Raw genomic sequence first — 27,037 nt, 5'->3', positions numbered from 1 at the left:
TGAAATTTTTCTAACTCTTTAATTGGCAGTATTTTAAACATGTTTGGATAAAAATACAGCAACTACTTTCAAAATAAAAACACTTGTGGTCAAATGATAAATTCTCACTATTTTGTCTGTTACTTAATTTACAAAATAAAAGAAGGCTAAACTATTTTTTGGTACAACTAAATGGTAAAAAAAAGCACTGGTGGCGTGATTTTAAAAGCAAAAATAGTATATTTAATTTATATACAAGGAACATACAATCATCGTAATCCTTTCCAAAGAATCTACATGTAAAGCTTTAAAAAAAAGAAATACAAATTCATGTAGTTGAAAAAAAATACAACTTAATGAAAAAAAGGCAATATATATTCAAACTTAAATGCCCCTTTTTCTCTCTTCCGCATACAATTAGTCAATGAAGCATTCCGTTTACTGTATGGTTTCTCTTAGATGTAGGGAACATGCGACCTTATGCAGAAAAAAAAACACCTTGCCTTGAATAAACCGTTTTGTTAAGTTTGAACATGTCATTCCCAAAGTTTGAAAAAAAAAACTTGACCGAACGGAGCAAGATTTCATCATTACTAGAGTATTAAAACAGTGATTTGTAGCGCATTTCATAATAACCTAAATTAATAACAACAGTAATCAAAATATTCCCTCTCGTTCCCTCAGACCCCTCCCCCCTCCTGTCGCAGCACGATGGGGGACAGGGCTTTCAGCTGCTCTGCCCCCATACTCTGGAACTCACTTCCTCCCAACATTTGTAACATCGATTCTCTTCCCAACTTCAAATCCCATTTTAAAAGCCACCCATTTAAAATTGCAATTTATGTGTAGCTCTCTCTTGTTTCTATTTATAACTGTATTTTATTTATTGTATTCTATTTGTGATTGTATTTTATTTTATAGTACCTAGGCTTGCCTGTGACTGTAAAGTGTCCTTGAGAGCGTTGAAAGGCGCTTAAAATGAAATGTATTACTAGTATTATTAAAAGTAGTTACAAACATGGAGGTGGAAATAGCGCTTTAATGTTGCCTTTAGGGGCAGGGCGGTCTTATAACGCAGGACGATTGATTCGCTGCATTTTCCATTAATTTTGAAAAAATATCTCATTTCAAGTGAATTTATTTTCATGGAAAATGTGCAATTGTAGCGAAAACCTTTCTGAATGTGGGGAAATGGTTCCTAAAATGGAATTTTGAACGTGTTGAGAATTATGGACGTAAGTTGAATCCCCCACCCCCCCTTTGCAAAAAGTACCAGAAAACATGAGAAAATATAAAGAAATCTGCATAATCATTCATATGATTTTTAAAAAGGCATTGCTGTTCTAAAGGTTACTTTTTTCGCATCACAAGGCAAAAAAAAAAACATTTGAAGTGCTAAAAAGAACAACAGCGTCGACTACTTCTTGCCGTTGTTGTCTCGACAAGAACAAGATGGTCGTCGAGGACGTTACAGGCACACTCGTTCGTCCGCCATTTTTTTAATTTCATTTTATTTTCTATTTTATTTTTGGTTGGCGTGGATGTAAAAGAAAAAGAACACGTTCACTTGATTAAAAGTTCCAGCGAGCAGCAGTGACGACATCATACTTTCATTTTTTCCCAACGACGCGGCTTATGGACGCCATTGGTGGCGGTGATGGCTACATACAAGCTGGAGGAGGTGGTTTGTGGCTGTTGCGCCATGGCGATGCGTCACTTTGGCACTTTGTATGGAGACAAATACACGCGGAGAGGTGGAGGACGACGGATATGGTAGGTCCTGCTTTTGTATATACTGTATATATATTTTAATGAGATGATTCCATTATGAATTGTCGTTGTGTGGGATACTATGCGGTGCCGTTTGCTACACTGAAAACAACTCAATACGCTTGAAGGTGTTGTGGTAAGAACCCGGAAGTTCACTTTAACGTGAAACTTTCGTCGATAAATTGTAGAAATACCTGTCAACTTATACGTTCTGCGTTTATTTTAAATAATGTACGGCGTACTACAACTTTTATACGGGGAAAAAACTGGACCGTTTTTACAACTACTATTTTGGCTCAAATCCAGTTCGTCAAAACTGCTGTTAGCCAACGACAATGTTGCCGCCCATCACGGCAAACCAGCTAAAGTCATCCAATCGTATGTACTTTTTATCCATACGATTTTATATAAATGAAATGTATTATTATTATTATTTTAACGATCAACTTTGTAGGTGTTTGGCATTTTCTTTGGCTCAACAAGAGGAGAACGTACACAGGAAGTAATGTCACATTCAAAGCGGCATCACTCCAGTCCTCTTCTTTTGACAATTAACTGTGATTCCTGACGATTTACACTTGCGTTTTTTTTAAAACGTTCATTAAAATTGCCAGCTGTGCTGTTCTCCCCAAGAACTGACCAATTCTACATTCATTATTTTCAACAGGAAATCTGAATTTAGAGGTTCCACTTCAACTGCGATGGCCTTTGCGCTCTTGTTGATTTTTATCGATGGCTTACGATGAAATGATGATAAAATCCACTTGTGTTGAAATGTGCAAATTCTATATTCAAGTGTCACAACTTGTCACTTCATTGCTAGTTGTGTAGCTACAAATGTTAAATTAGACTAATCTAATCACTGTCATCAATAGTTGATTTGAATTATTATTGATATAAAATCTGTCTAAAACATTTCACATTAATACACAATATATAATAGCATCTCATTTAAAGGACAACCAACATCACTTTTTTGTTTCCTGACATCACAAAAACGTTTTATAGTATCGAAAATAGCCAAAACACGCAGGGTGATATTTTTAGTCAAATGCAAAACACCAATAAAAATGACTTAAAGTGTGCTGAAACTGCAAAAAAAAAAAATTAAACCAGAAGTTGCCAGTTTCAGAAGGTCCCGCCCCCTTGTTCGTGACGTCACGCCAAGACATCTTGCCTTGCTGGAGAATCAAAACAATGGTTTCAGATTCGGAGAATATGCTTTCTTGTGACTCATCCAGTTATGAATATGATACAAATAGTTCTGAAGAGGAAAGCATACATGTTTGCAATCAAGTAAAGCATTTATTCCGTGCCATTTTGAGGTATCTGGGGGCGGGAAATGTAGCACCGTGGAAACGGGCTGATTAATTCCCTACACGGAGCTTTGTCGCCATCTTCTGCCTCTTTTTGGTGCTACACGAAGTTTCAGACCAAACAAAGTACAGCAAAATGCATTGACGTGATGGAAGGACTGCTACAACGTGTCCTTTTTTTTCGGTCAGGGGCGTTCCTTCAGTGACGTAACGTGAGGACTCGTCACCAACTCAAAAACAAGACTTCCGGAATATTCAGCGCGAGTCTTAAAACGTCAAATATAGCTATGTGCGGTCTTTGTAAAATCCGCTCAGTAGAAGTCATTTGAAGCCATTTTACAAATTATGGACACAACTTGTCCAGAGACGTCAGTTGTCCTTTAAATAATTATACCTAATGGTGTTTTTAAACCTATTTATAATGTTTACATGAATATGATTGGTGGCCAATTAAAAAAAAAACATGAGTTTCCAAATTGTATAAAATATTCTTTGTTTCAGAACAATTTAGTTTTTTTTTTACCTCTAGGAAAAAAATAGAATGTTTATTTTCTTTTAGACAAAATTTTTTTCCCCATCAGCTCAAACTAATTGATTGTTGATTAGACAAACAACAACAAAAAAATACTTTTGTTTTGGCAGCTAAAAAAGTAGAGCTACATGCTTTTAATTGGACATTATTACCCTTGACGTAAATGCTGTTCAGTTTGAAAAATAAGAATTTCAAGTATGTCCATTCTTCAATAAGAAATGAAAATGATTTTAGTGCAACCTTTGTGTGCGGCGAAGAGCAACATGAGACTCTTAATGAGGAGAATACTGCTGGCCGAGTCACCGTGGCGACTACAATACCGACTCCACGTTGTCGGACACTTCCTGGTCCTCCAAGTTGAAGACAAACTTGGTCCGACTGGCGGCATCCGAATGGGCTGCTTCCTTACCCAGGCGGTCCAAAGTCATGTTGGAGGAGAAGAGCTCGGTGGGCGTCAGGTATCCCTCGCTGCTCTTGATGTACTTCCTGTAGTTGCGCCTCAAACACTGCCACGTGGTGGCGTAGAGCAGAAAAGCCGATGATTTCAGCACGATGGCGATGCTGACGTACAGGTGGCGGTAGGCCACGTTGTCGTAAAGCATGCAGGCGCCCTTTTCGCCACACACCGAGCTCCAGAACAGGCATGTCGAGTCGATGCCCATGCCAAAGATCAGTGGCGGCGGGATGAAGCCTGGAATGAGGACCGCGGCATTATTGTCAGCATGAAAATGGGTATAAAAGTAGCCGTCGTGGGACACAGAGGCCAGAATCATTCGGACTCAGACACAAATCAAGAGAAACGTCAAACTTTTTAGTCTTACCGATGAGTCTCAGGAGCAGGAAGAGAACCCCAAGTGCATAGGACTTTAAGTCGGGACTCACAGTCCTAAAGAAGCCAAAATATCAACAAAGTAATCGTATATAAAAAGTAGAAGTAGTCTAAGTAGCAGTACAGTGAGACCTCAACTTACAAACACCTCATCTTACAAACTTTTTGTCTTACAAACGTCAAATTTATGAAAATTAAACCTTATAACAAGCACTATTTTCATAATACACACCCACCACGGCTGGCGGAGTGATCTTCGGCGGAAGCACACGACCGAACTGCACCAGAGGTTAAGTTACCAACAGTCCTTATGGAAGGTGACTCTCCTTCCATAAGCAATCAACGACCATCAAAAAGGTAAATACAACTTTATTTTACACACAGTTTATTTCTTTAATTACATTCGTCATGTAATGCGCCTCTCTTTCCAAACAGCAATTTCCTTTGACCTTCGAAGTCCAACGCCATTCCATCAAGCCATAAATGACCATCACAAATGTAAATAAAGTCACTTTATGATACAAAGCAGTGTATTTCTTTCATTACAATACAATAGCACATTTATTATACATAGAATAAGGTATGTTGTGTGTAGTTTTAAGGCTTATTTAGTTGAAAAGTATATTTTATGGAAACCCGGGAACGGATTATTCCCATTTTAATGGTTTCCTATGGGATTTTTTTTTTTGAGATACACACTTTTCGCCTTACACTCTGTCTGGGAACCAATTAAGTTCGTAAGTTGAGGTCTCACTGTAGTAGTTTTTGGTAGTCAACAGAGCAGCGCTGTGCGTTCACAGTGTCATTCCTTTTTTTTTTAAAAACTTGAGTAAACATGAACGTTGAAGGCTCCCGGCCGGTCCTGACCTGATTAGGATAATGACAGAGGGCGTTTGGGCCATGGCGCCGATCATGCTACACAAGCAGATGACGCACAGGAAGGTGAGGAAGGCCTCCTGGCAGCCTGGACTCGGACACTTGCCTGGTAGAGCCACCGCCTCCTCAACGCTGCTCGATATGCACGCGCAACCTGTCAAGTTCTGACAAACAGCAGGGGGGGGGGGGAGCGTTAAAGGACAACCGACACCAATTTTTTTGTTTCTGACATCAGAAAAACGTTTTATAGCATGTAAAATAGCCAAAACACGCAGGCTGATATTTTTTAGTCAAATGCAAAAAGCCAATAAAAATGACTTGGTGTCCCAAAACTGTCACAAAATGAGCTTGGAAGTCCCGCCCTCCTTGTTCGTGACATCATCCCAGGATACTCCTTCACAAACTGACTTGCTCCAGAATCAAAACAATGGCTTCAGAGAGTTCAGATTCGGAGAAGATGCTGTCTTGCGACTCATCCAGTTATAAATATGATTCAAATAGTTCTGAAGAGGAAAGCATAAATGTTTGCAATCGATTAAAGAAGTCCTTCCGGATCATTTTGAGGCGTCTGGACTCCGATGTAGCGTCCCGGAAAATGCACAAGATGGCGCCCAAGCTCCGTTGGAAATGGGCTGATTTGTCTGCTGGGAATTTGTGTCTAGTATCAAATAGTAGTCTTGGTACAACACACAACTTCACCATTGTGTTATTTTTGTGTTTTCCTTCAAATTTCGCCATCAACAAGGATCAACACCAAGTTTTCGGACCAAACAAAGTACCCAAAATGCATTGTGTGTCGCTTTCTCGGTCAAGGGTGTTCCAGACGTGATGCCATCGTCACCAACTCAAAAACAAGACTTCCTGAATATTCAGCGCCTGTCTTAAAATGTAAAATATAGTTATATGCGGTGGAATCTTTGTAAAATGCGCTCAGTAGAAGTCATTTGAAGTGATTTTACAAATTATAGACGCAACTTGTCCGGAGGTGTCGGTTGTCCTTTAAGGCTCCATTTTAAGCAGAGTCCTGGTGATTCGCTTGTTGATAGATCAAAACATACACCAAAAAAAAGTATGCATGACAATATCAGAAAGCACCTGTTTGTTGGTGTGTCTGTGTGCCGCCAACTCACCGGTTTGGTGCAGCCGGCAAAGCAGGCGGAGAGGTAGGTGATGGCGTTGGAACCGCACACAGGGCTCACCGAGGCCGTGTAACAGTTACAGCTGCTGATGCAAGGCGACTCTGGTCGCTGCCAGTGCCGTAGCGTCCTGCAACACACGCCCCAGAAACAACATCATGTCCCCGTGTTTCCTGACTCAAGTAGCTAGCTAATAGCTAGCTATCTAGATAGCTAATAGCTAGCTAGCCAGAACATTGAGTATTTACTATTTTGACAATTTTGTAGCATTATCTGCTTTTTTTTTTTGTGCGTCTTTACGGTAGTAATCTATCAGCTGTCTAGCTAGCTAGCTAGCTTTCTATTAGTTATTATCTATTATCTAACTTGATCTATTTGATTTATTCCCGGTTGAGTGAACACTGGTGCGTTTGGCTGCCGCTGCTCACCCACAGTCCCAAGAGTTTTTTCTCCGGGTGAAAAGCGGCAGCCACATGCGCCACCGTTCACTCAACCTGGAAGTAACTCGAATAGATAGAAAACTAGCCAGCTAGCTAATAGATAGCCAGCAAGACAGTTAGCTAACTAGCTAGATAGCCATATAGCTAATAAATAGCCCGCTAGCTAGACAGATAGCTATTAGATAGTCAGCTAGGGAGCTAGCTAATAGATAGCAAATAGATAGCCAGCGAGCTAATAGATAGCAAATAGATAGTATTAAGAGTGGTCCGGTCGTGGTATTATTGGTTGTAGTAATCACAGTATAGTAGTATTTTTTTTGGTATCCCTGTTGACAGTCTCATTGTGACCTGACTTACTCGTTGCCATAGGCGACCGTCACCCCGGCGACGGGACCAGTGTCACAGCCCAAGAAGAGAAAGGAGACGTAGCAGGCCGTGGACACCAGGTTGACGCCCATGGCCATACGCACGGCGCCCAAGGCCGAAAGGTTCAGCTTCTTCACCAACAACCCCCCCAAGAAAATGCCCAGGCAGGCGCACGGGATGGCCGTCATGCCTGGAAGCATCACCGCGCCCACATGTTTTTCCTCAGAAAGTGACGATAAGGTGAGAATTGGTGAAGCCGAGCCTACCGAGCAACTGATTTGCTGAGGAGGTGGTGAGGTTGAACTGCTGCTCCAGGTATTTGCCCAGAAAAGCGGCAAAACCGGCGACCACGGCAATCTCCATGCAGGCAGCCAGCGTGATGCAGCTGAACACGGGATTGGACAAAAGGTACCTGGTCACCCTTGGGATCACTGCAACATATACAATTCAAAATGGAGGATATTAGCATGATGTTTTCATGAATATGTCACTTTTGACTCCCCCGTCTACAAAATCCCCAAATTTCACCCCCATTCTTCTTTATACATTTAAAGGACAACCGACATCACTTTTTTGTTTCCTAACTGACACCAGGAAAACGTTTCATAGCGTTCTAAAATACCCAAAACACGCGGGCTGATATTTTTAGTCAAATGCAAAACACCAATCAAAATGACAAACAAATTGAGCTGCGAATTGTGGATTTTCAGAAAGCCCCGCCCCCAGTTCGTGACATCTCATTGCTGAAACCGCATTATTTATCTGCTCCAATCAAATCCCTTGTACTGCACCTCTGAGATGTTGGCATACGGAGAGTCCGCTATTCAGGTCGAATCCGCGGATCCCGCCCCTCGTTTTGTCCTGGTAGTCCAGGCTGAGAGGAGAAGGCAACATGGCCTGCTCGCTCTCCACCCCGCCGTCCAATCCCTGCTCGTCAAGCGCCTGAGGGAAGCCGAACATGAAGAGCGCCGACAGGAAGAGTAAGGCACCGCACAGGATGAAGCCACCCCACCAAGCTCCAATCCAACGAGGGTCTTCTGGGGTAATGTCCAGTTTACCTGCATGGGGGATGAGGACCATGGCAATGTAGCATAGTAGAAGATAACATTCATGGAGTCTTTTTTTTCTGTGATCAAACTAACTTTTTTAGTTACATATTTCCATCCATTCATTCTCTGTACTGGATGTGCTAACCAATCAACCATGATTGTGCTCAATATTGATTTGATTGGGAAAAAAAAACCTTACTGGTGTCGATGAAGACTGCATCAACGTAGACTTTGGTACAGACGGAACCCAAGATGAAGCCACAAGCGGGCCCAAACACCAAAGTGGAGAATAAAATACCTGCAAGACAACGACCGGGGGAAAAATCAAATCAAATCAGGATGCATTTATCTCACCGGACAGAAGATGGCGCCACTGGATCAAGGCTCTGCTTGAATGGCACAAAATGGAGCCTGCCTTCAAATCCACTCAGTGATAACGCATCAATGTACATTATTATTATTATTAATAATAATCATAATCTTAGTGATACATTCATTTATAAGCACCTTGCAAAGCTGGCAAGGTCACTTTACAGTCACAGTATTGTTTTTTCTGCAGGTGAGCAGCGGCAGCCACATGCGCCAGCGTTCACTCGAACCGGTAGTAACTCAAATAGATTGAAAGCTAGCTAGCTAGCTAATAGATAGCTACCTACTCGGGCGCCATCTTGGACTTCTTAAATATGTACACTCACACTTTACACTCACAGGATAAGTTTTTTTTCTGTGGGTGAGCAGCGACAGCCACACGCGCCAGCGTTCACTCAACCCGGAAGTAACTCAAATAGATAGAAAGCTAGCTAGCATTATTCGTGATGAGCTATTGAACCTTAATAATAATAATACTCATAATACATTAAATTTATAAGCATATATATATGCCCATCTACCCTCTGTGACCATTTTTTGACACATTAGTTAATATCTTTGCTCATGAATGCACCTCTAATGAAATGATGAGCTTGAAGTAAAATGTATTATTATTATTATTAATGTACCATACTGCCATCATGTCTAGTCTATCCGTCACAAATGTACAATTGTTTCCATAAAAATTGACAAAACACTTTTAACGTATCATTTTTTTTAATCAATCTACAACACTGTATTTACAAAATATGTAATCTCCAATACATATTGATACTTATGTAACGTGCCATGCTTACATGTTTTATAATTGCGACAACTCATCGCATGAATTGCCTGCTTTTGTATTCATAATTGATCATTCTATACGAATATGAATGTATCTTATGCTAACCTTTTTGACCTTTTGAGATTTTCGATACCGTGCTATGTCTCTTGTCGAGATTAATGGACATGAAATGTGTGTAATACGCAGCTCAATTATTTATTGATAAGTCTGCACCATCATAAATAATCAAGCAGCAACTAGTCTCGAGTTTCAACTTGTCTGAGCGCAGTGCCATTTGTAGATGGAAATTATTTATTAGTTACAGTGATACATTGGCTTATGAACTTAATTGATTCCCAGACAGAGTGTGTAAGGCGAAAAGTGTGTATCCCAAAAATTAACTTCCCATATGGAACCATTAAAATGAGAATAATCCGTTCCAAGGTCCCCATAAGACATAATTTTCTACTTTTCTAAGCCTTAAAACTACACAAAATAGACCTTATTTTATGTATAATAAATGTGCTATGGTATTATAATTAAAGAAATAAATGGTAATGTATAATAAAGTCGTTTTATTTACCTTTGTGATGGTCGTTGATGGCTTGATGGAATAGAGCGGCTGGTTTCATCAGCATTAAACACTTGATGAGAAACGTAACCTTCTTCTTTCACCATCTTGAGGAATGATCCCTTGTAGGTGCTTTCTCTGCGATAATTTTACCTTGTTCCTCATCAATTGTGTTCTGTTTAGCTGGGTTGATAGCTTTTTGCATCATACAGATGGCTTGTGCGGGTTATTTATGGAGCCTGATTGATGGGATCTTTTAACCTTGCAGTCTACACTCTGACTTTGCACTATCAAAGTTGAAAAGAGTCCAAATTTCACTGTTTTCTATCCATTTTCTCTCTCTCTGTCGTCGTTTAACCACCCACCTCACTGCTGCGTTCTTGACCAATCACATGGCTTTAACAGAAGACTGGGGGCGGGGAATAGAGGACAAAAACAGTCGGCTGCCATTTTCTTGTTCACAGAACGGGCTTGGCACATCACTCATTGTGGCGCTCCGTGTGTATCCCGAAAAATCGTTCGTATGCCAAGGTAAAATCGTCATAAATTTAACATTCGTAAAACGAAAAGTTCGTAAGCCAAACTGGTACGTAAACCGAGGTATCACGGTGTTGCCTTTTACCATTCCTCCAAAAGCATTGTTTATCAGGAAAAACAAACAAAGATTTAATTTAATTTAAATAAATTAACGAATCATTTACCCACTAAAATAATTACAATTATGTCAGTAAAAAAATGTTAAATGGGATGGATTACAAAAAAAGAATAAATATACACCATTTAATCTCCCAACTCTGTTAAAAAAAAAGATTGCAATGAATAAAGGCAATCTGCCACCAATATGAACTGTGTGACTGATTTACATTGCCGTTTTCAATATTCAGCTAAATGTACACAATTAAAGCCCCTTTTCAATGTATTAAGTCTTTTTTTTTAATCTAGCCGCACAGCACTATAAAACTTATAGTGAGCACTCTGGCGTCGACGGAAATCTCTTATTGATGTTGCCGCAACAGGCAATTAGTTGTAAGATGACACCGGAAGAATCAAGCCGGAACTTTCTGAGGACATTGGAAAACACATTAGAAGGAAGCTACACTACAAATCAACCGGTGCAATCTGGCCGAATAACAAACAGAATTACCACAAAGATAAATCAACATTTGATTTGTCTCTTTTCTGCCTTCAGACAGCATCCGTTTCACTGAATATTTCGTTTGAATTCAACTGTGTCTTTGTGAGAGAGTAGAGGGAACATAGTACTTTTTTATCATTCAACTGAAAAGACAGCCGACACCATTTTTTTGTTTCCTAACTGACATCAGAAAAACGTTTTATAGCATCTAAAATAACCAAAACACGCAGGCTGATATTTTTAGTCAAATGCAAAACGCCAAGAAAAATGACTTAAAGTGTCTAAAAACTACTTCAAATTGAAACCGGAAGTGGCCAGTTTCAGAAGGTCCCGCCCCCTTGTTTGTGATGTCACGCTAGTACGTCGTGCCTTGCTCTAGAATCAAAACAATGGCTTCAGATTCGGGGAAGATGCTTTCTTGTTATGAATATGATTCAAATACAGTAAAGTCTCGTTATATCGATATTCTCGGGAGTCCGAAAAATATCGATATAACCGGGACTATCGATATACAGTAAAGTCTCGTTATATCGATATTCAAGGGAGTCCGAAAAAATATCGATATAACCGGGACTATCGATATATCCAACCCTGTTTGCATGTAATTTTCTCAGTGCGTGCATAGAAATAGTATCGATATAACCGGGACTATCGATATATCCGATATCGATATAACGAGACTTTACTGTATCCGATCCTGCGCGCATGTAATTTTCTCCTTGCGTTCATAGAAATAGTATCGTAATAAGCGGTACTATCGATATAACCGATATCTATATCTTCTTCTTTTCCTTTCGGCTTTTCCCTTCAAGGGGTCGCCACAGCAAATCAGTGTCCTCCATCTTTAACGAGACTTTACTGTAGTTCTGAAGAGGAAAGCATAAATGTTTGCAATCGATTAAAGGATTCCTCTCATATCAATTCGAGCCGTCAATGACAGCAATGTAGCACCCTGAAAATGCAGAAGATGGCGCCCAAGCTACGTTGAAAATGGGCTGATTTGTGTGCTGGGAATTTGTGTCAACTAGTATCAGATAGTAGTCTTGGTGCAACACACAACGATTCACCCTCACTTTATTTATGTGATTTCCTTCTAATTTCGCCATCAACACGAAGTTTTCAGACCAAACAAAGTACCGCAAAATGCATTGAGTGTCCTTTCTTGGTCAGGGGCGTTCCTTCCGTGACGTGACGTCAGGACTCATCGCCAACTCGAAAACAATACTTCCTTAATATTCAGCGTGAGTTTTAAAAGGTAAAATATAGCTATATGCGGTGGAATCTTTGTAAAATACGCTCAGTAGAAGTCATTCGAAGCCATTTTACAAATTATGGACACAACTTGTCTGGAGGCAACGGTTGTCCTTGAAATAAAAGCTCCATTTGTGGCGGTTTTGGGACACTTTCAGTCATTTTTATTGGTGTTTTGCATTTGACTAAAAACATCAGCCTGCGTGTTTTGGGTATTTTAGATACTATAAAACGTTTTTCTGATGTCAGTTCGGAAACAAAAAAATGGTGTCGGTTGTCCTTTAAGGGAGAGTTCGGCTTGAGCCTCACAAACTCTGCCCAGCAACAAAATGCTATAAATGTGTCAATGGAGACCGAATTTGTATCTGCACTTGTATTCACAATGGCTTTATTTGTCATTGGCTAATGGCGCAAGAATTAACAAGCCTTTGCCAGGCAAAAATGTGCTGAAAATGTGACAGGAAAAAAGACATTTTTTTTTCAAATTATATTCCATTTTTGTCGATGGAGCAGTTAAGATCAAGCACTGCAAATTCTGCCCGGCAACAAGGTGATGTCACCGTAACCAGGATTAGTTGAGCTATTTAAGATGAATCAACAATCTGTACAATTGATCATTCTTATTTTTGTATGATTTTTTAAATTGAAGCAGCATGTAGTTTAGCTCATTGGTTGGATCAAATGACGGCTGACTTCTGGCTTTTGTTGTTGTCGTGGTGGTGGTCAGACATTTGCAGGTGGCAGCTTGACACATTGTCCACTTGAATAAATAAGAGCGAATGGGGTGGGGTGGAGAGGTTAGCAAACAACGAGAAGAGCTCGATAGATAGATAGATAGATAGATAGATAGATAGCCCGCTAGCTAGTTAGATAGACAGATAGGTAGGTCGCTACATAATATAGGTAGGTAGGTAGATAGCTCGCTAGATAAGGTAGGTAGGTAGGTAAGTAGGTCGCTACATAAAATAGGTAGGTAGGTAGGGAGATAGGTAGGTCGCTACATAATATAGGTAGGTAGGTAGATAGCTCGCTAGATAAGGTAGGTAGGTAGGTAAGTAGGTCGCTACATAAAATAGGTCGGTAGGTAGGTAGATAGCTCGCTAGATAAGATAGGTAGGTAGGTAGATAGCTCGCTAGATAAGATGGATGGATAGATAGCCCGCTAGCTAGATGGATGGATAGATAGCCTGCTAGTTAGATAGCTAGCTAGTTAGATAGATAGATGGATGATAGATAGCTAGCTAGCTAGCTAGTTAGATAGGTAGATAGGTAGGTCGCTACATAATATAGGTAGGTAGGTAGATAGCTCGCTAGATAAGGTAGGTAGGTAAGTAGGTCGCTACATAAAATAGGTAGGTAGGTAGGTAGATAGCTCGCTAGATAAGATAGATGGATGGATGGATAGATAGCCCGCTAGCTAGTTAGATAGATAGATAGATAGATAGATAGATAGCTCGCCAGATAGATAGATCGTTAGATAGCTATCTAGCTAGCTAGTTTGATATGTAAATACATAAACCTTGTGAGTGTCTCAATGCATTTGTGTTGCTAGTGAAGCGAAACACGACAGCCAAATATCAGAATGGAAGCCGAGGCGCATTGAGTTTTGTCAGCTTTGGCTCCCAACGTAAGCTTTTGAGAAGCCACACTTAATTCGATCGCTCATTCAAAGTGCTTGAGCAAAGCATGTGACTAGAGATGTTCCCAAAATATCAGACAACTATTTGAAGATGAAAGTAACAAAGGAGAAGACAACAGCAAATTTGATGATGGCAAGTTGAAAAGTGGAGGCCAATGCGGGGGTCTCGTCCGACAGCGTTTGCAATGAAGCGGATAACAAACCAAGCGAGGAACAGTGGCCTCGCAGCGCTTCATTACACGCATTACGGCCGGGAAAGTGGAGAGGGAAGTCCATTGTGTGTATCGCAAAAATGTATTTCCCATTGGAAACCATTCAAATGAGAATAATCCGTTCCCAGGTCCCCATAAATGTTTTTTTAAAGCTTGCACATTTAAGTAATTTTGTCTTTTCAGCCCCTATCAGTGGTTGTTTTTCACACTACGCATTAACACCCTTCCCAAAACATGACTCAGCAAGAAAAATGCCCTTAATCTCCAAATGGCAAAGGGTCAGTTTCACTTTTGTTTCCAAATTGCATGAACCAAAAATTTGCTGAATACATATATACAGTGATAAATCAGCTTACAAACTTAATTGGTTCCCAGAAAGTTTGTGTAAGGTGAAAAGTTTGTCTGCCAAACATTTTTTTCCCATGAGAAACCATTAAAAATGAGAATAATCCGTTCCCAGATCCCCATAAAATATCATTTTTTACTCAATAAGCCTTAAAACTACACAAAATATACCTTATTTTATGTATAATAACTGTGCTATGGTATTATAATTGAAGAAATAAACTGTACTGTAAAATAAAGTCGTTTTATTTACCTTTGTAAAGGGCGTTGATGTAGTTGCCTCTTGATGATATCCGAGTGAAGTTGCCGTGCTTTCTCGGCGATAATACCCTCACACACTGTCCCCTGCTAGCTGCTTTTCGTTAATCCAAATCAACAGAAGTTTTTCAACCTCTTCTATTGCCTGAGACCGTTGCTTAGACAACACAGAAACACCCTTAGCCACGCGTAGCATCATGAAAACTACATCAACGACCATCACAAAGGTAAATAAAATGACTTTATTATATAGTACAGTTTATTTCTTTAATTACAATACCATAGCACATTTATTATACATAAAGTAGGTATATTTTGCGTAGTTTTAAGGCTTATTTAGTAGAAAATTGTGTTTTATGGGGACCTGGGAACAGATTATTCTTATTTTTACTTGTTTCTTATGGGAAATACATGTTTGGCAGACGAACTTTTCGCCTTACACACACTTTCTGGGAACCAATTTAGTTCGTAAGCTGATGCATCACTGTATTTTATTTTGAGACCGATACCGGTACAAGTACTCACTCGTCAAGTACTCACAGATGCCAAATGGGATGTAAACAATATTCAATTTGTCAGCATTGAGGCAACGATTCCCGACTTTTATATTTCACCTTGGCACATCCGAGCGAATAAGAACATGACTGTCTGATAGCAAGAAAATGAAACGATTTATGAATGCGTCTGGTTGACCTCAATGAGGAGACAACAGACACCGAGGCGACGCAGGTGCATTGTGGGTGAGGTCACCCTCGGTCAATCGCTAAGTACTCGCCGGAGTGCATCCGGTGGGACTCAATCGCGCTTTGAGGTGGCTATCGATCGGCCGGATGGACGCCCCGCGGACCGTGTTGGCTTTTCGGCACCAAGTGTCGGCGCTTAATATTTAATGGTGGGTCTGTTGTGTTTGCTAAACAAGTCCTAACTGCTTCTGTGTCGCAACGCATTATTGAGGCGGGGTTCGCTTTCACGCCGGGTGTGACTTCAGAGATCTGCAAAACAACCACGGCGAGCTTCCAATGAGCCATTGTCTTATTCGTTGATTTGTGGATGACACCCAACTCTATCTCTCCAGCAAACCTCTCTTCCACCTTCTTCCCTTTCACTTTGCCCCTCTGAAATTAAATCATGGTTTACACATAACTTCCTCAAACTTAACAGCGAGAAAACTGAAATTCTCCTCGTTGGTACCAAATCCACCTTGAGCAAAGCTAACAGTTTATCTCTCACGATTGACAATTCCACTGTTTCTCCCTCCCATCAGGTCAAAAGCCTAGTTGTCATCCTTGACAGCAGACTATCTTTCCACGTCCATATAAATAACTTAACCTGATCTGCGTACTTCCACCTACGCAATATCAATGGTCTTTGCCTCGTCTCTCACTCCTCACACCACCGCTATCCTCGTTCATAGTCTCGTCACCTCCCAGATTGACTATTGCAATTCACTTCTCTTTGGTGTCCCTCAGAAACGTCTCCACAAACTTCAACTGGTCCAAAATTCTTCAGCCCTGATCATCACCAGAACCTCATCCTTTCACCACATCACAGCCGTCCGTCCTCCAAGAGCTCCACTGGCTCCCGCTCAAATATACAATCAACTTTAAAATTCTTCTTTATACATTTCGTAGTATTCATCACCTTGCCTATCTGACCTTCTTCAAATTTCTATTCCCTCTTTTTCCCTCAGATCCTCTTTTTCCCTCCACCTCTGTGTGCCCCCCGCCCCTGCACATCTCAGCACGATGGGGGGCAGAGCTTTCAGCTGCTCTGCCCCCAAACTCTGGAACTCACTTCCTCCCAACATTCGTAACATCGATTCTCTTATTCATATTATTCATATTATTATTATTATTATTATTATTATTATTATTATTATTATTTGTGACTTGGCTCAGGAAAAGTTGTGAAACGCTCAAGTCGAAGGAGATGGGAACCGGTCGTTCTGCGTGGCTTTTTATTTGATTTCCTTTCTCTTTAGTCTCCGAGTGATTCAATCCCTCCAGAACAAGGAGCGACGCCAGCATCCTCACTCGCGGTCTGCCTCTGCACTGTTGCCGTAGCAACTTTGGTACACGTGATGGAGCCTGTGTGTGTTTGTGTATTGTATATGTGCATGTGTATCAAATGTTTGCATGCGTGTGTGTGAGTATGTGTATGTTATTGTGTGTGTGTATGTGTATTGAATGTCTTTGTGTGTACGTGTATCGAATACGTATGTGTGTTGTGTGTGTGTATTGTATGTGTCTACTGTGTGTGTGATTGTATGTGTGTGTATGTGTATCAAACGTTTGCATACGTGTGTATTTGTACGTGTATGTTAATTTTGCGTGTGTTTGTGTATGTGCATCAAATGTATGTTTGTATTGTTTGTGTGTTGTGTGTGTGTCTCGAATATTGTGTGCATTTTGTGTGTGTGTCTATATGTATGTGTATTGTGTGTGGTGTCTTTGTGTACGTATATTGAATGTGTGTGTGTGTGTGTGTGTGTGTGTGTGTGTGTGTGTGTGTGTGTGTGTGTGTGTGTGTGTGCATGTCTATATTTATGTGTATCGAATGTGGGTGTTTGTGTCTGTATTGTGTGTGTGTGTGTTTCAATGTGTACGTGTTTCGGGTGTGTATGTGTGTGTGTGTCTATTGTGTGATTGTATATGTCTATTTGTATGTATATTGCGTGTGTGGGTGTCTGTGTATTGAACGTGCATGTGTATGTCTGTTTGTGTATCAATTGTGTGTCTGTGTGTGTGTATTGTGCATTTCAAACACATTTTAAAATGATTGACTTTGCCCACTGCGACTTGGGATTTGTTTGAAACTCGAAGATTATTATTAATAATAATAATAATACATTTCATTTTTAAGCGCCTTTCAAAACTCTTAAGGTCACTTTACTGTCACAGGATAAGTTTTTTTGTGGGTGAGCAGCGGCAGCCACACGCGCCAGCGTTCACTCAGCCCGGAAGTAATTCGAATAGATCGAAAGCTAGCTAAGTAGCTAATAGATAGCTAATAATAATACATTTCATTTCTCAGCGCCTTTCAAAACTCTCAAGGTCACTTTACAGTCACAGGATCAGTTTTTCTGTGGGTGAGCAGAAGACTTGCACATATCGTCCGTAACCAAGCGACTTGCATATAAAGCTTCTAAATTTTGATTGACTTCCACGCAGGGGCGGAGCTAGCGATGGGTCATGGCGGTCGCCTCGGCCACTCGACGACCCCGAGAATCAACGCCAAGCTCTGGCACTGCGCCCCCCCCTTGCAGCCTCGCTTACCTATATACAGGGAGGAGTCCTTCCTGTGGACGTGGTCATCAATGTAAGACACCCCCAACGGCTGGACGGGGGTGGCGCCGATACCGAGGAGCACCTGGGCGCCGATCAGCAGCAGGTACATCATGTTGGTGTTGGCCCGGTCGCCGCACTTGTAGGCCGAGTCGTTGTTATCCGAGCGCGAACTGTTGGAGCACACGTGACGGCCGTCCTCGGCGTGCCACGCGTCGCCCGCGTCGTACTCGTACTGGTGGGTGAGGAATTCGGGCAAGGCGGACAAAAGGGCCCCCAGCGCCATCACCATGCCGCCGCAACCGATCAAACGCGGACGGTGAGCTTTGGCCCCGAAATAGCTGACGAAAAGGATGAGGGCCAGGTTCCCGATTTCGAAACTGCTGGCGATGACGCCCACGTCGGCGCTTTGGAGGTTGAAGCGCCTCTCCAACGTGGTCAGGACGCTCACCTGGAAGGGAAACGCAAGTGAGTCGGCGGTGTACAAACAAGAAAAGTACAGGAGACATTTTTTTTCCCCTTCTTGTGGACTTGCTCGCATTGCCGAGTCAAATTCACGTCCACGTTCCAGAATATGAAGCACATTGGATTGGGGTTGGGACAGATGTAAACAGAGAAGTCACATCATAAGATCCTAAGGCTCCAATTTGAGGTACAGTGATACCTCAGTTTACGAACCCCTTGGTTTACGAACTTATCGGTTTATGAACGTTAAGTTTATGAAAGGTTTACCTTGGTATACAAACTATTTTTCGGGATACACACGGAGCTGCCATGACGAGTGATGTGTCGTTCGCGAACGAGCCCGTTCTCCTAACAAGAAAATGGCAGCCGACATTTCTTTTGCCCTCTATTCCCCGCCCGCAGTCGTCCGTTAAATCCACGTGATTGGTCAAGAACGCAGCAGTGAGGGGAGGTGGTTTAAACATTAAAGAGACAGGCAGACGACAGAGAGAGAGAGTGAGAAAATGGATAGAAAACAGTGACATTTGGACTCAACCCAGCTAAACAGAACACAATTGATGAGGAACTAGGTAAAATTATTGCAGAGAAAGCACCTACAAGGGATCATTCCTCAAGATGGTGAAAGAAGAAGGCTACGTTCCTCATCAAGTGTTTCATGCTGATGAAAGCAGCCACTCCATTCCATAAAGCAATCAACGGCCATCACAAAGGTCAATAAAACGACGTTATTATATAGTACAGTTTATTTATTTAATTATAATACCATAGCATATTTATTATAAATGTATAAAATCAGGTATATTTTGTGTAGTTCTAAGGCTTAGAAAATTAGAAAGTAGAAAATTATGTTTTATGGGGACCTGGGAACGGATTATTCTCATTTTAATGGTTTCCTATGCAAAATTCATTTTTGGGATACACACTTTTCGCCTTACACACTCTCTCTGGCAACCAATTAAGTTCGTAAGCCGAGGTATCACTGTACATGTAATATATGGAGCGGATGAAACATTCTAATGACTTACCCCAAATTCACAACGGCCCCCCGGGAGCGAACCCTAACTACAACGTGAGCCGCGGTAAAAAAGGAATAGGACACCATTGCGCTAGCAGATCGCCCCAAAGTTCCTCCGATTGTCCACCGGCGACATCTTGCATGCACCAGGCAAGCCTTCATTCGGCGACAACAACAACTACAACGTGAAGAAGCGACGACGCGGCTGCTGCAAAGGCCCCGTCTTTTTCTCGTTCATATCACGCGGCCTTGCCCGCCTTTGAAGGACGTGGTCGATGGTGACCACGAAGACGATGAAGAAAGCTAGTCACTCACCAAATAAGCGCCCACGGTGCCTTGCGCAAGCATGAGCGCGCATTCCGACACCAGGAAGATCTTAATGTTGGAAAAACAGGAGATCTTCTTCTGACTGACGTCGTCCTGTTCCGGGTCATCGTCGCCGTTACTGATGCCGCTGACGCGCTCGCCGCAGATCTGATTTTTCACCTGCATCTCTGCCGGACGGCGAGCAGGTTTCAGGCTCTTTGCGGCCGCGGAGAGGCGATCGTCAAGCGCGTGTCTGGCCTCCGATCATCCGAGAGATGAGCGAGGAGCTTTCCCCCCCCCATGCACCTCCACCCCTTCCTCTGGGCTAGAGGCAGCGAAATGCGCCGCTCGGCATCACGCGCTTCGCCGTCTTCACGGTGGTCTCTCCGGAATGTTACAACATGGCCATCTGCAGAGACCCCGCTAGCGACTCTCGTCTGAGCTTCATCCTCTGCATCGTCCGGGCGGGCAAGAGGATGACGATGCTCCGCCCCCACCTCCCGATGACACGTACTTTGTGCCGCCGCCTCCTCCTTCTGCTCTCCATCATCCTTCACCGCGGCGCTTCGTGAAGCCTCGTGAAGCCTTCTGTCAATGTTCGCGGAGGACGTGTATGAAGACCCTGTATTAGGAACACTCTGTCATAACAACCAAGTGGTTCTCAGAATCTGAATTATTGGCCAAGTATGTCGAACACGCAAGGAATTTGTCTCCGGTTGAACACGCTGCACTAGTATCACCATAAAAAAAAGACATGCCAAATAAGTATGGAGGACCCCTGGAAATGGATTATTCTCATTTTTAATGGTTTCCAATGGGAAATTAATGTATGCAAAAGCAGTGCGCAGGGGACAGTGTGAGTGAGGGCAAATCGCTCCCACTCCATTCCATCAACTACCATCACAAAGGTAACTAAAACGACTTTATTATACAACACAGTTTATTTCTTTAATTACAATACACTAGCACATTTATTATACATGAAATAAGGTATATTTTGTGAAGTTTTTAAGGTTTATTTAGTAGAAAATTAAGTTTTATGGGGACCTGGGAACAGATTATTCTCATTTTAATGGTTTCCTATGGGAAATTAATGTTTGGAAGACACACTTTTCGCCTTAGACACACTTTCTGGTAAGCAATTTAGTTTGTAAGCTGAAGTATCACTGTATCGGTGAGGGTTTTTTAACGTGAACCCTCATTTCTTGTTTCTATTTATAATTGTATTGTATTTATTGTATTCTATTTGTGATTGTATTTTATTTATTATCGTACCTATGCATGTCTGTGACTGTAAAGTGTCCTTGAGAGCTTTGAAAGGCGCTTAAATTATTATTATTATTATTATTATTATTATTATTATTATTTAAAAAGTATTATTATCAAAGTTGAAATGGGTCCAAATTTCACCGTTTTCTATGCTTTCTACTGCTGTGTTCTTGACCAATCACGTGGCTTTAACCGAGGACTGGGGGCGGGGAATATAGGATAAAAAAAGTCGGCTGCCATTTCCTTGTTTGGAGAACGGGCTCGTTCACGAACGACACATCACTCATTGTGGCAGCTCCGTGTGTATCCCGAAAAATAGTTTGTATGCCAAGGTAAAATGTTCATAAATGTAACTTTTGTAAACCGAAAAGTTCGTAAGCCAAGGTGTTCGGAAACCGAGGTCCCACTGTATTTATCCCTTTGAGACGCTCCCATCGTATGCGATCGCATCTGAACAATCCATCAGGCAAACATGTGGGCTCAGCAGATAGATGATCCGTTTCTCACACTAAGCGCGCCGGTGATTTAAGATCGACAATTAAATCTGCTGACGTTGCCGAAACGGTCCTAGGGCATTATTTTTAGGACGCCGTGTTATTCACCGGGAAAGACGGAATTATACGGCGAGTGCGCGACGACGCAAGTGCAACGCAAGGGCAGCGCTGAGATGATTTAAACGTGTCAAAGTTTCATGTACTTGGCCCGAAATGAGATGCGTAATGAATCAATTAAATGGACGACCTTTACATCTCCTCTGGGGGGGTCAAATAAATCCTTTACAGAGGTGAAATAAATGATCAATTATATAATACAGTGATACCCCAGCTTACAAACTTAATTGGCTCCCAGACAGAGTGTCTAAGGACAAAAGTGTGTATTCCAAAAATTAATTTCCCATAGGAAGCCATTAAAATGCGAATAATCCGTTCCCAGGGCCGCATAAAACATAATTTTCTCCTAAATAAGCCTTAAAACTACACAAAATATACCTTATTTTACGTATAATAAATGTGCTATTGTGTGCTATCTATCTATCTATCTATCTATCTATCTATCTATCTATCTATCTATCTATCTATCTATCTATCTATCTATCTATCTATCTATCTATCTATCTATCTGTCTGTCTGTCTGTCTGTCTGTCTGTCTGTCTGTCTGTCTGTCTGTGTCTGTCTGTCTGTCTGTCTGTCTGTCTGTCTGGTCCTGTCGGTCTAGCTACCTACCTACCTACCTACCTACCATAATAATAATAAAAAAATACATTTCATTTATAAGCGCCTTTCAAAACTCTCAAGGACACGTTACAGTCACAGGATATTTTTTTTCTGAGGGTGAGCAGCGGCAGCCACACGCGCCAGCATTCACTCAACCCGGAAGTCACAGGATATTTTTTCTACCTACCTACCCACCTACCTAGCTATGTTTATTCATTTACACACTTCTATTTATTTATGTATTTTTATGATGTATTTATTCCCGTTTTACTAGGGCTACAGGAGTATGATTTTAAAAGAATATATTATTCCGATATTATAGCCGCAACAACGTTTTGAGCAACACTCATCAATTTATCTTGATGCCGACATGACGCAAAAGGCTTTTATTTCATTTTTTTTTTCTCTCAACATGCCTTCCTTCACCTTTGAACTCTGACGCGAAAGGAAAACCCCAAGCAGGTAATCCTATTTGAATCCCCAGACCTAACTAATCGCCCAGCTCAAACCTAAACTAGCTCAATGGGATTCCATCGCTTTTTACAGGCGACGCTCGAGGTTGGAGGTTAAACCAACGGCGTAAAAAAACAAACAAACAATGTCTGCTTAAGACTAATAATAATCATCATAAAAATGGGACAGACGCAGCAAACGGAGAATACAGAAGAAATCGATATCAAATCCATTCAGGATATGTATAAAAAATTTGTCACGGAATGCCCGAGTGGACTACTTTTTCTTCATGAATTCAAGCGTTTCTTTGGCGTGGATCCAACGGGCGAAGCGTCGGATTATGCCGAGAACATGTTTCGAGCTTTTGACACCAACGGGGTGAGATCTTTCAAATAAATTCACAACAATGTACGCCATTTATTACACCTTCTACCAAGACATGATTAACGGATTTGAATCTATCTCTCTCCCTCTTTCAGGACAATACGATCGATTTTCTCGAGTTTGTAGCGACCTTGAATCTGGTTTTTCGAGGAGATTTGGAGCATAAACTGCGTTGGTCGTTCAAGGTTTACGACAAAGACAACAACGGCTTTGTTGACAAGGACGAGCTGCGGTCAATCATCCAAGTAAGATGACCTTTGAGGCACTAATAATAATAATAATAACAATACATTTCATTTTTAAGCGCCTTTCAAAACTCTCAAGGACACTTTACAGTCACAGGATATTTTTTCTGCGGGTGAGCAGCGGCAGCCACACGCGCTAGCGTTCACTCAACCCGGAAGTAACATAAAGTGACATAAATAGATACAAAGTAACATAAATATATAAATGTATAAATATATTAAAAAAAAAACATTTAAAAGTTTATAAAAACATATCTAAAATATAAAATTATAAATACATGTACATACAAATAAATATATAAATGTATACATGTACAAATATGTACAAATATGTATATAATATATGTATAAATGTATATATGAATATATAAATATATACATGATGAATAAATAAATCAATAAATCAATAAATAAATGAATACATAACATACATATTGATTTTTATAGCGCTTTAACAACAGCTGAATCTGGAACAAATCGGGTAACACATGGACACCTATCAAATACAGGAAAATAAAGCAGTCACAAAGATAGTAGAAAGCATCAATGAGTAAGTAAAACGAAATGGATGAATGAATGATATATTGGTAACAACTTTGTCTTCTTCATTCCAACAATTGTTGCTGCTAACTGTATTTTCTTCTGCTTGCTATGTGACAGCTAGCTAGCTAAAATTTAGCCCTGAAAGCAACGCGCTAAATGAACTCGCTGAATCAACTATTTTAATTATTTATTAATTTTTATTTTGAGAATCAGTATTTTTTTAAGTAAAGTAAAATTTCCGCAATGTATAAAAACTACATTCCGACAATTGTTGCTGCTAACTGTATTTTCGTCTGCTTGCTATGTGACAGCTAGCTAGCTAAACTTTGTCCCAAAAACAAAGCGCTACATGACTTCGCCGAATCAACTATTTTATTTTATTTACTTTTATTTTGAGAATTATGATTTTTTTTGAAGTAAGATACTTTTCCGCAGTGTATAAAAACCTCATTCCAACAATTGTTGCTGCTAACTGTATTTTTGCCTGCTTGCTAAGTGACTGCCTGCTAGCTAGCTAAAAGGTTTTCCCGAAAACAACACACCGAATGACTTTGCTGAATCAATAGTTTCTTTCTTTATTTTATTTTCCATTCTAGAGCATTTATTGCGTCAAGAAAGGCACAAAAACGGGTGCCAGCGAGTGCCAGTTCACGGTCGACGACGCTGTGGAACGAATCCTACAGGCTGTTGACAGTGATGGGGATGGTAAGCGTGGAACATCGTGAAAGAACTTCAAGGACAACCGACACCATTTTTTTTTTGTTTCCTAACTGACAGCAGAAAAAAAAGCGTTTTATAGCATCTAAAATAGCCAAAACACACAGGCCGATATTTTTAGTCAAATGCAAAACACACACAAAAAAAAAATAATGTCTAATTCAAAATGATCTGAGAAAGTTTCAGTTTCAGAAAGTCCCGCCCCCTTGTTCGTGACGTCACGCCAGGATACTCCTTCACAAACTGCCCTGCTCCAGAATCAAAACAATGGCTTCAGAGAGTTCAGATTTGGAAAAAAAAAGATGCTTTCTTGTTACTCATCCAGTTATGAATATGATTCAAATAGTTCCGAAGAGGAAAGCATAAATGTTTGGCATTGATTAAAGAAGTCCTTCCGTATCAATTCGAGCCGTCAGGACTCTAATGTTTTATTTGCGTTATTTATGTAGTTTTCCTTCTAATTTCGCCATCAACACGATATTTTCAGACCAAACAAAGTACCCAAAATGCATTGTGTGTCGCTTTCTCGGTCAGGGGCGTTCCCTCCGTGACATCACTTAGGGGATCGTCATCAACTCGAAAACAAGACTTCCTGAATATTCAGCGTGAGTCTTAAAAGGTAAAATACAGTAAAGTCTCGTTATATCGATATCGGATATATCGATAATCCCGGTTATATCGATACTATTTCTATGCACGCACGGAGAAAATTACATGCAAACAGGGTCGGATATATCGATAGTCCCGGTTATATCGATATTTTTTCGGACTCCCTTGAATATCGATATAACGAGACTTTACTGTATAGCTATTTGCGATGGAATGTTTGTAAAATACGCTCATTAGAAGTCATTTGAAGTCATTTTACAAATTATGGACGCAATTTGTCCCGAGGTGTCGGTTGTCCTTTAAAAAGAATAATAATACGTATATGAATTGATTGTTCTTATATTTGAATCCACAGGTCGTATTACCATGGAAGAATTTATCAGAGGAGCACAGCAGGATCCCTGGGTGCTTAATATGCTGAAGTTGGACATAAATCCTGCATCTTGGGTTATCGAGCAGAGGAGAAAGAGCGCACACTTCTAAAAAAAAAAAAAATGACAAAGATACACACGTCAAGCCTTTACGACATTGATAAGATGTTTTACGGTGGGCTGTTCAGTCAAAGGCTACGCTAACGTCTTCTCAAAGCGCACGGATTAAGAAAGATGTCACCAAAGGCAGGTCAGCAAATGCTTTTGGCAACAGACATTACATCAAATGTAATAATAATAATAATGATAATAATAATAATAATAATAAATAATACATTTAATTTCTAAGCGCCTTTCAAAACTATAAAATATAGCTAATAGCGAGCCAGCTAGATAGCTAGCCAGATAGATAGTTAATAACCAGCTAGATAGCTAATAGACAGCTACTAGCTAGCTAGCCATTTAGCGAGACAGCTAATAGATAGTGAGCTAGATAGCCAGCTAGCTATCATACATAGCAAATACTTAATAATAATAATAATAAATCATACATTCCATTTCTAAGCGCCTTTCAAAACTATAAAATATAGCTAATATAGATAGCTAGCCAGATAGATAGCTAATAGCCAGCTAGATAGCTAATAGCTAGCTAGCAATTTAGCTAGACAGCTAATAGATAGCGAGCTAGCCAGATAAATAGCGAATACATAGCAAATACATAACAATAATAAATAATACATTCAATTTCTAAAATATAGCTAATAGCTAGCCAAATAGATAGCTAATAACCAGCTAGATAGCTAATAGACAGCTACTAGCTAGCTAGCCATTTAGCTAGACAGCTAATAGATAGTGAGCTAGATAGCCAGCTAGATAGATAGATAACGAATACATAACAAATCTATTAGCTATCTTTTAGCTAGCTTGTTTTTTATCTATTTGAGTTACTTCCGGGTTGAGTGAACGCTGGCGTGTGTGGCTGCCGCTGCTCACCCAAAGAAAAACTTATCCTGTGACTGTAAAGTGACCTTGAGAGTTTTGAAAGGCGCTTAGAAATTGAATCTATTATTATTATTATTATTATTATTATCATTACTTACTGTAGTTCCGTATTCACCGACTACAAGATGTGCTAAGTGGCCACGGTTTGTCTTATGGCAAACATTTATATTATGTGCAGTTAAAATCTCCAAAGTAACATTCAGTTCTTTTTAGACAGCGGTGACACTGATCATCAAACACCCAAATTGGGATAGCAGCACCGTTTTTTTTTTTGTCTTTAATGTTATATAATGCTTATAAAAAAATGGCCATTTTTTTTTT

General features: G+C 40.5%; 2 protein-coding genes and 1 long non-coding RNA gene across 4 annotated transcripts in view; 2 read left to right on the top strand and 1 right to left on the bottom strand.

Moving 5' to 3' along the window:
• Positions 1–1,617: 1,617 nt before the first annotated feature.
• On the top strand, positions 1,618–7,652 carry LOC148899938 (uncharacterized). The gene is made up of 3 exons (XR_016114388.1): positions 1,618–1,752; positions 7,248–7,484; positions 7,560–7,652. It is a non-coding gene; the product is annotated as an uncharacterized LOC148899938 (long non-coding RNA).
• LOC148899937 (solute carrier organic anion transporter family member 3A1-like) lies at positions 1,745–20,854 on the bottom strand. The gene is made up of 10 exons (XM_088991463.1): positions 19,919–20,854; positions 18,115–18,574; positions 8,493–8,591; positions 8,036–8,302; positions 7,511–7,675; positions 7,236–7,434; positions 6,433–6,568; positions 5,294–5,466; positions 4,419–4,483; positions 1,745–4,288 (listed from the first exon to the last, which is right to left on the bottom strand). The coding sequence occupies exons 1-10, from the start codon at positions 20,093–20,095 to the stop codon at positions 3,909–3,911; spliced, it is 2,121 nt and encodes a 706-aa protein (XP_088847589.1). The 5' UTR covers positions 20,096–20,854; the 3' UTR covers positions 1,745–3,908.
• A 534-nt stretch (positions 20,855–21,388) lies between these two features.
• Positions 21,389–27,037, top strand: part of LOC148899936 (guanylyl cyclase-activating protein 2-like) — a 5,697-nt gene continuing 48 nt past the window's right edge. The window contains exons 1-5 of one of the 2 annotated variants that reach the window (XM_088993181.1): positions 21,389–22,854; positions 22,939–23,223; positions 23,325–23,474; positions 24,614–24,722; positions 25,699–27,037. The exon at positions 25,699–27,037 is cut by the window's right edge and continues 48 nt beyond it. In XM_088993181.1, the coding sequence (XP_088849307.1) occupies positions 23,026–23,223; positions 23,325–23,474; positions 24,614–24,722; positions 25,699–25,826 (585 nt within the window). In that variant the 5' untranslated portion in view covers positions 21,389–22,854; positions 22,939–23,025 and the 3' untranslated portion in view covers positions 25,827–27,037. Of the gene's footprint in view, positions 23,224–23,324; positions 23,475–24,613; positions 24,723–25,698 lie in introns of both variants that reach the window. The other variant, XM_088993180.1, reaches the window with a different exon arrangement.

This window comes from Hippocampus bargibanti, linkage group LG03 (assembly GCF_051943395.1).
Source record: "Hippocampus bargibanti isolate YZ-2025 linkage group LG03, ASM5194339v1, whole genome shotgun sequence".
In the NCBI taxonomy this organism is placed as follows: Eukaryota; Metazoa; Chordata; class Actinopteri; order Syngnathiformes; family Syngnathidae; genus Hippocampus; species Hippocampus bargibanti.
Note: the sequence above shows the minus strand (reverse complement) of the source record. Positions and strands in the feature narration are given on the sequence as shown.